The 9904-nt window shown below is 42.4% G+C and overlaps 2 protein-coding genes across 2 annotated transcripts; both read left to right on the top strand.

The window, feature by feature from the left end:
• Positions 1-310: 310 nt before the first annotated feature.
• Positions 311-1201, top strand: LOC127121931 (uncharacterized). Its single transcript, XM_051052354.1, has one exon. The coding sequence runs from the start codon at positions 311-313 to the stop codon at positions 1199-1201; it is 891 nt and encodes a 296-aa protein (XP_050908311.1).
• Positions 1202-4010: 2809 nt separating this feature from the next.
• LOC127121930 (uncharacterized) lies at positions 4011-5267 on the top strand. Its single transcript, XM_051052353.1, has one exon. The coding sequence runs from the start codon at positions 4011-4013 to the stop codon at positions 5265-5267; it is 1257 nt and encodes a 418-aa protein (XP_050908310.1).
• Positions 5268-9904: the final 4637 nt, after the last annotated feature.

The following is a 9904-nucleotide window of genomic DNA, read 5'->3' as shown; positions in this document are numbered from 1 at the left end:
GAATCTGAGTGTCATAAGTTGCAGGAATTCAAGAAGCATGGAATCAAGCAAAAGGAACATTTACTCTTTCAAGTTCAAAGATCCCGATCTAAGGAGCTTATGTGACTTGGTATCTCAGATGCACCCAGTATACAGAATCAACTTTGGGAAGAATTATGGCAATCTGCTCAACATCCTCAACCAACGAGTGGACCATACAACTTTAATCACTCTGGCTCAATTCCATGACCTACCTTTAAGATGTTTCACATTCCAAGACTTCCAGCTAGCACCAACGTTGGAAGAATTCGAGCGTCTTGTTAGGATCCCCATGAAGAACAAGCCACTATTTGAAGGGATATATGAATCTTTGCCCCTTGAGATCATTGCTAGCACGCTTCACATGGACGAAAAGGAAGTCGAGGCTAACCTAGAGACCAAAGGGAATACCAAAGGATTTTCGCTAAGTTTTGTCTTGGAAAGAGCTCATACCCTACTAAAAGCAGAAAGTTGGGACGCTTGTTACTCTGTTATTGCGTGGGCCATCTATGGCATCGTCCTGTTCCCAAATATGGATGGTTTCATAGACATGGCTGCTATTTGCGTTTTCCTTACTGGAAACCCAGTACCCACCTTGTTAGCTGATGTTTACTATTACATGAGCCATAGGTACACCAAGAAGAAAGGAATGATTGCTTGTTGTGCTCCTTTACTATATCAGTGGTTTCTTGAGCATCTTCCGAAGACAGAAGTTTGGGTAGAACAAACAAATGTTAGTTGGCCTCAGAGATTGGGATCACTCCGATTCGAAGATCTTTCTTGGTATTCCAAAGAATACATCAACATGGACATCATATTCAACTGTGGAGATTTCCCTAATCTACCACTTATTAGAACTCAAGGATGCGTGAATTCTAACCCGGTTCTATCACTAAGACAACTTGGCTACCCAATGGAAGGCCCTCCAGAAGCAGGGTCTTTGGAAGCTTTCTTGTTGCTTGACTTTGGGGTTGAGAATCCTAGCTTTTTCCAACGAATCAGAGAGGCTTGGAAGAATGTCAATCGGAAAGGGAGAGCTGATTTAAGGAGAGCTAATGGGATTACAAAAGAACCATATTTTCATTGGGTAAAGGAAAGGGTGGAGATGATAAAAATGCCATTCGTCATTCGGACACCTGTACCTCTTCCTGAACCTAAGCTCACCCATGTCCTTATTGAATAAGTGGAGGAGCTCAAGACCACCATGGCAAAGTTAGAAAAAGAGAACGAAGAGTTGAAGATAAAACTCCAACAAAACATCCATGAGAAAAACACCATGAAGTGGGAGCTTGAGAGAAAGGATGTACAACTTCAAGCACATGCGGAAAAGTTCAACAAAGAGGAGCATAAGAGGAAAAAGATCAAAGTGGGACTAGAACAAGCTGACCATTGTCTAGATACTCTTAAGGGTCAATTACGACGAGCCCAGAAAGAATGCCAAGACAATGAGCATTGGTGGCATCTGGCCACAAAGGAAAACAAGACGATAAGAGATACACTTGGAGCTTAGATAAAAGAACTCACCATTTATGTTCGTCATGCAAATACTGAAGCAGATCAAGAACGCCGACTCAAGAATATAGCCACCAAAGCTTCTAAGGTTTCATCCATGATATGGGAGGAGAAGTTTCGAGAAGTAAGGGACGCAAAAGAGTCTGCCAGCTATTGGAAGAGCCAACTAGAGTCATTACACCAAGACAACTCCATATGGTTGAAGGAGCGAGAGTATGTGATTGAAGATTATGAATCCTTTAATAAGACCGTAGACTTCTTGCAAGGAGATAGGGATAAGTTCCGTGCAAATCTCGATGGGCTAGTGGGGTTCTGTAATTGGGCGACTAAAGAATTACCATGGAAGTTAAGAGACGCAGTTGAAGAGTTGAAGGAAGATAGCACTCCTCCAGCCATAATCAGTTTCATTCTGCTCTGTAAAGGGTTGCTGAAGCGATTCAAGGAAGAACTAGAAGAGCTCCAAGCCAGAAAGCCTGCAGTTTAATTTTCCTATGTCTTATATTTTGTTCCTTTGACAATGTATTTTGAACTAGGGCTTTTTTTGGACCCATACACTATGTACTTGAATAAATGATGTTTAAAATTACTCAATTATTGCTATTCTAAGTATTTCATGTTTCTCTGAATTGCTAAACAACTAATGGAACTCGAACGATACCCTGAAAATAAAATATGCATAACATTCGCATCTTCATTATGCATCATGCTTCATAAAAATTCAAAAAAACGTACCCAACCTTTTTACCCTTTATCCAACAACACTGACTAATCAACACCGATACGAGACGCAAAGCAGCTACAAGATGACGTTAGAGCAAGTTGAGGCTAACCAAGTTACCATGAGGACATACATCAATACGATCCAAGAGAAAATGGATCAACGGTTGGAGACAATGCTCGCAATTGCCCAAAGAGAGAGGGTTGTGGATGAAGAAGCTAGGGCAAAAAGGAATGATAGCACACCAGGTTTAGACCCCCAAGACGAGAGCTTCATACCCGCCAAGAAGAGACTGGTTCATATACCGGTAGGAGGCAAAAGAGATGGGGATCATGCAGAGCCTTCTGATGCGTCTACTCATCATGGATCCGAAATTGGAGATGACCCGTACGATGCTTTCTATGCGCCTAATCAACCGAAGCCTAAGATACTTCCAGATCCTGCTGCAGATAGGCTTCGTACCCTGGAAAATAAGATCAAAGCTATAGAAGGAAATAATATCTTCGGCGCCTCTGTCATGAACATGCATTTGGTATGAAATTTGGTCATCCCGGCTAAATTTAAAACTCCTGATTTCGAGAAATACAGAGGACAGACTTGCCCAAGAAGTCACCTGGTAATTTACTTCAGGAAAATGGCTGCTCATACCGAAAATGGCAAACTGCTTATACACTGTTTCTAAGACAGTCTAAGTGGAGTGTCCCTAAGATGGTACATGAGTTTATAGCAGGGGCAGATTCAAAACTGGGAGGATTTGGCTGACACATTTCTCCGTCAGTACAAATATAACTTAGATATGGCACCCGATCGAATGCAGTTACAAGGGATGACCATGAAAGAAAATGAGTCATTTAAAGAATACGCCCAGCGATGGAGAGAGTTGGCTGCTCAGGTAGAGCCACCATTGTCTGAAAAGGAAATGACCGAAATATTTGTGGACACCTTGAAGGACCCATTCTTTGATAGATTAGTGAGTAGTGCAGCGTCCGACTTTGCGCATCTAGTCATAATCGGAGATCGCATAGAGAAAGAGTTGAGGGATGGAAAGATTCCAGGAGCTGTGGCAGCCCCTAGCGTACCGAAAAAGTATTCTGGAGGCTTCCGGAAGAAAAGAGAAGGTGAAACAAATGCTATATCCTGAGGCTATAAGGGGAAGCAACAGGCTTCATATGGCCAAGTCGCCGCCGTGGTACCCATACCTTATCAACAACCAATACAGCAACAACAAGTGTATCAACCACAACATCAACAACATCGTTAACAGCAAAACACCGCGCCACCAAGACAATTCAAGCCAAGGCCTCCAAGAAGGCAACTTGATCCTCTACCAGTACCTTATAGCCAAATATTCCCATATCTGCAAAAGGAGGGCCTTCTGACATTGAGGGAGCTAAAACCGGCTGTTTTTCCATATCCACCCGGATATGATGCTAACGCCCATTATGAGTTTCACATGGGAGCGCCTGGTCATACCTTGGAGAATTATTTTGCATTTCAAAATCGGGTACAAGATTTGATCGAGGAAAAGGCTGTCTCCTTCACTCCGAGACGCCCGAACATGAACACCAATCCCATGCCAACATATGGGGATGCTTCCGTCAGTGCCATTAAGGAGAGTGATCAAAGTGAATTGATCCTTAAGGTTGAAGAAATCGAAACCCCTATCGCCAGGATATGAGCACAATTGCTGAAGAGTGGTCTAATTCCGGAGGAGCTAATTGATGAAGAGAACAATAAAGAGTTGAGGAATTTTATACAACAAATGGTGGATCAAGGCAAGTTACAGATAAATCACCGTGTCAGGAGCAAGGGAGAGAAAGAGATAGCCGTGGTAGACATCCCTTATGATGAGGTTAATGTGGAAATACCTATAAACCCATTGGTGATAGAGTTTCCAGCACCATTCGCGTATGAAGATGAGAAGACGGTCTTGTGGATATATCAACCCAGAGCTTTTAAGCAAGGGAAGGAAGACCAACCTTTGGTTATCAACGAACCAAACATCACCTTGATTGTGGGGCCGGCAGGAATAACACGTAGTGGCTGGGTGTTCACACCAAGGACTGCTGATACTTTTGCAAAGGCTAAAGGGAAGAAAGCCAATGTCCAGATCCCCGTCCCTAATCGAGAAATGCAAGGCATTCACCTGTCTCCTAAAGCTGCAGTCACTCGTGAAGAGGCCGAGGAATTTCTAAGGATAATCAAGAAGAGTGACTATAAAGTGGTGGACCAACTGAATCAAACACCTTCAAAAATCTCCATGTTATCTTTATTGCTCAACTCAGAAGCACACAAGAAATTGCTGTTGAAAGTATTAAGCGCCGCACATATCACGAAAGACATAATGATAGAACAGTTTGACGATGTGATAGCTTGTGTGACCACTGGGAATTTTTTGGGTTTTAACGATGATGAACTGCCGATCGAGGGAAAGAACCATAACAAGGCCCTATATATCTCCTTGAAATGCATAGACACTATACTATCAAGGGTATTAGTAAACACAGGTTCCTCGCTGAACGTCATGCCGAAGACAACTTTGATAAAACTGCCAATGGAAGGGATAAGTATGAAGCCCAACACCCTAATCATAAAGGCATTTGATGGCTCAAGGCGAGCAGTGATAGGAGAGGTTGGCTTACCAAACAAGATAGGTCCAACTATTTTTAATATCACGTTCCAGATTATGGACATACATCCCGGTTATAGTTGCCTACTTGGGAGACCCTGGATTCACTCTGCAGGCGCCGTCACCTCCACTCTACATCAAAAGCTAAAATTCATTACAAATGACAAGATGACTGTGATTGGAGGGGAAGAGGATATCTTGGTTAGCCACTTGACATCTTTCCGGTATATCAAGGTGGATGGAGAGATAACTGAGACACCATTCCAATCCTTGGAAGTGGTAAATATGATGGCCGTCCAACGGACATTAGAGACCCCGAAATTAGGACCGTCCATGGCCTCGTGGCAAGGAGCTAAGGATGTTATGGAAAGTGAAAATGCTCAAGACTAGGGCAAAATGGTGGAAGTGAAAGAGAAACGAGACAAGTTTGGCCTGGGGTATGACCCATCATCAAATAAAGCCGGTAACCAAATGGCAAAGAGCAGATTCCTTCTGTAGAGGAAACGTTCGCTAGCGCTGGCCATATTTTTGGCAAACAGGTGGTGATGATCACTGACGAAGATCGCGAAGAGGGGATGTCTAGCTGGATGCGACAAGCTGCACCTAATGAAGAGCTGACAAACTGGAAGGCTGTGGAAGTTCCCCAATTTTTTCAAAAGTAATTTTATTATGTTAGACGAAACCCTGTGCTCTGCCCAAGGAACAATGGCGTGTTGTAGGGCCTCCTTTATCTTTTTCAAGAGTTTTCATATCATTAATAAAATGGCAATTTGCATTCAAATTTCTGTTCCTTTCCTTTTGTTTTTTATTACAAAAATGGCATCAATTTTTATGCACGCACTTTCTAAATAAACTGCATAAACCATAACATGCAGAAACACCACCGAGACCATTGATAACGACACTGTTAGGGTCCAACATGATTTTGATTGTCCAATCTACCAAGCTGAAGACAAAGTGGGGGACGGTTGCGAACTCCCTGAAGAGTTGGCCAGATTACTCAGACAAGAAGAGAAGGTCATTCAACCACACCAGGAGGACGTTGAAGTTATCAATCTGGGAACAAAAGAAGACAAGAGAGAAGTAAGGGTAGGCGCCGCGCTTCAAGATGCAGTGAAGACAAGATTGATAGAGCTCCTCCATGAATATGACGACGTGTTTGCATGGTCATACCAAGACATGCCCGGATTAGATACTGATATCATACCCCACAAGCTTCTCCTTAAAGAAGAATGCTCTGCTGTCAAACAAAAGCTAAGAAGAACTCGACCAGATATGGCTCTCAAGATCAGAGAAGAGGTGAGAAAGCAGTTTGACGTCGGTTTCCTGGAAGTCGCTAAGTACCCACAATGGATTGCCAATATTGTACCGGTATCGAAGAAAGATGGGAAGGTCCTCATGTGCGTATAAACAGAGCCAATCCCAAATACGATTTCCCATTACCTCACATTGATGTATTGGTGGATAACACAGCTCAGTTCTCCGTATTTTCCTTTATGGATGGCTTCTCTGGATACAACCAAATTAAAATGGATCCCGAGGACATGGAGAAGACCACGTTCATTACCCCTTGGGGCACCTTTTGTTACAAAGTAATGTCGTTTGGATTAAAGAACGCTAGGGCAACATATCAACGTGCTATGGTGACTCTCTTTCATGACATGATTCATGAAGAGATTGAGGTGTATGTTGACGACATGATTGCCAAATCCCAGACAGAAGAAGAACATATCACTAACCTAGGGAAACTATTTGCTCATTTGAGGAAGTTTAGGTTGAGACTTAATCCTAACAAATGCACATTTGGGGTTCAATCTGGGAAGCTTTTAGGCTTTATCGTAAGCCAAAAGGGAATTGAAGTAGATCCCGACAAGGTTCGAGCCATTCAGAACATGCCTGCACCAAGGACCGAGAAGGAGGTTTGTGGTTTCTTCGGGAGACTGAATTACATCGCCAGGTTTATCTCTCACCTTACTGCCACATGTAAACCAATATTCAAGCTTCTAAGGAAGAATCAAGGTGTGGAGTGGAATGATGACTACCAAATAGCCTTCGATAAAATCAAAGAATACTTGCAAGAGCCACCGATTCTGATGCCCCCTGCAGAAGGGAGACCTCTCATCATGTATGTAATAGTGCTTGACGAGTCCATGGCTTGTGTATTGGGACAACAAGATGAGGCTGGTAGAAAAGAGCATGCCATATATTATCTGAGCAAGAAATTTAATGATTGCGAGACCAGATATTCATTACTCGAGAAGACTTGTTGTGCACTCGCATGGGCCGCTAAGCGTCTCAGGAAGTACATGCTAACCCACACGACTTGGTTGGTATCTAAAATGGATCCCATCAAATACATATTTGAGAAACCAACTCTTACCGGTAGGATTGCTCGATGGCAGATGTTGTTATCAGAATACGATATTCAATATGTTGTACAAAAGGAAATCAAAGGAAGCGTATTAGCAGACCATCTTGCTCACTAACCGTTAGAGGATTACCAACCTTTGAAGTTTGACTTCCCAGATGAGGACATCATGGTTGTCAAGGATGCTAAAGACTCTGAACTAAAGGAGAGTCTTGAGCCAAAAGCAGGCTGGACTCTCATGTTCGATGGCGCCTTAAATGCAATAGGCCATGGAATTGGGGCAGTGATGATGTCTCCCAAGAATTTCCATCTACCGTTCACCGCAAAGCTCTGTTTTACCTGCACAAATAACATGGCCAAGTATGAAGCTTGCATATTAGGGTTGGAAGAAGCTATTGAGTTAAAGATCAAGATACTAGAAGTATTCGGGGATTCCGCTCTAGTGATACATCAGATCAGAGGTGATTGGGAAACAAGACATGCTAACCTAATTCCATACCGGGATTACGTGCTAAAGCTACTCCTAAAATTCGACAAAGTCACCTTTTCTCATATTCCTCGAGAAGAGAATCAGATGGCAGATGCCTTAGCAACTTTGGCTTCCATGTACAAATTAATATGGCCCAACCATCAGCCTCACATTGAAATTAGGCATTTTGACGAACCTGCACATTGCCTGATGACAGCAAAAGAGCCAAATGGAAAACCCTAAATCTTTGATATCAAACAGTATCTGGAGAAGTGGGAATATCCAGCAGAGGCTTCTAGCCTTGATAAAAGGACCCTCCGGAGGTTGGCATCGAAGTTCCTTTTGAACAGAGAGGTGTTTACAAACAGAATTATGACATGGTTTTGTTGAGGTGTGTGGACAAACATGAAGCTGACCAGCTTATGAAGGACATACACAAAGAGTCTTTCGACACGCACGCAAATGGGCATGCCATGGCAAAGAAAATCCTAAGGGTAGGTTACTACTAGTTAACGATGGAAGCCGACTGTTATCATTACACCAGAGCATGCTACAAATGCCAAATCTATGTTGACAAAATACATATACCGCCTACCCCGCTGAATGTTATAGCATCACCTTGGCCTTTCTCTATGTGGGGCATCGACATGATTGAAATGATAGAACCTAAAGTATCTAATGGACACAGATTTATCTTGGTGGCCATAGATTACTTTACCAAATGGATGGAAGCCGCATCTTATGCAAATGTCACGAAGCACATAGTCGCTCGTTTCTTAAAAAACAACATCATATGTCGATGTGGGATTCCCAAAAAAAGTATCACCGATAATGGGTCCAATCTCAACAACAAGACCATGGAGGAGTTATGCATAACGTTCAAGATCGAGCATCACAACTCATCACCATATCGGCCTAAGATGAATGGGGTTGTGGAAGCTGCGAATAAAAATATCAAGAAAATCATCAAAAAGATGGTTGTCACGTACAAGGATTGGCATGAGATGTTACCTTTTGCGTTACATGGCTATCGCACGTCGGTATGAACTTCAACAGGGGCAACCTCTTATTCCTTGGTATACGACATGGAAGTAATTCTCCCTATAGAAGTGGAGATCCCCTCGATGAGAGTCTTGATGGAGGCTAAGCTAGACGAGGCAGAATGGGTTCAATTAAGGTACGACGAGCTCAACCTTATTGAGGAGAAATGCTTGAAAGCGTTAGGTCACAGTCAACTTTATCAGAGGCGTCTTAAGAAGGCATTCGACAAGAAAGTTTGTTCCAGGGTGTTTCAAGAAGGGGACTTGGTGCTGAAGAAAATCCTGCCCATTCACAAGGACTCCAGAGGGAAATGGACACCAAATTATGAAGGTCCATTTGTGGTGGTTAAAGCCTTTTCCGGAGGCACTTTAATCCTAGAAACTATGGACGGTGATGAGTTGCCACTTCCCACCAATACTGATGTTATTAAAAAGTACTTCGCCTAAAAAAGTGGAATAATAAAAGCCGCTAAATCGAAAACCTGAAAAGGCGATTTAGGCAAAAATGGCTATCCCGGTGGATCGAAAACCCGAAAGGGCGATCCAGGAAAAAATTAGGGATAAAAATAAAAGAATTGACCCGCTGAGTTGAAAACCCGAAAGGGCGACTCAGGCAAAAATAGGTACCCCGGTGGATTGAAAACCCGAAAGGGCGGTCCAGGCAAAAGTTAGGGATTAATCCCAAGGCAAAGAGTTGTACTTTCAGGTGTCTAACATATCCCTCGAAGATAAAGAATCAATCTACCTTACTTTTCAGAAGCAAGGTGCTCGGACTATTAAAGACATAAGGATCATAGCAGTGTGGAAACTCAATAAGAACTCATTTTTTTTGCCGTTTTGTTTCTATGCACAACAATTACCTCATTAAAGAATTGCATCTTTATGTACAGTCGCCCATTTAAGGGTCAAATCAATAAAAGAGAAATTTTCTCAACAAAAGTTGTGCCCAAATCATTTTTGTATTTTATCTGTTTGTTTGCAAAGCACCTTTATTTTTGATAAACATCACTCTTAAAATTTTGGAGAAAATAAAGCACGTGTTTGAACAAAGTGATAAAATTGTTTTTGAAACAGTAAAAGGACAAATCCTTTAGTCTCATAGTTCGTTCTTGTTGTTCAAAGAGGTGTAGGACTATTTGCAGACACCTAT

Source organism: Lathyrus oleraceus, chromosome 2 (assembly GCF_024323335.1).
Source record: "Lathyrus oleraceus cultivar Zhongwan6 chromosome 2, CAAS_Psat_ZW6_1.0, whole genome shotgun sequence".
Lineage (NCBI taxonomy): Eukaryota > Viridiplantae > Streptophyta > Magnoliopsida > Fabales > Fabaceae > Lathyrus > Lathyrus oleraceus.
This window is presented reverse-complemented; position numbering and strand designations above follow the sequence as displayed.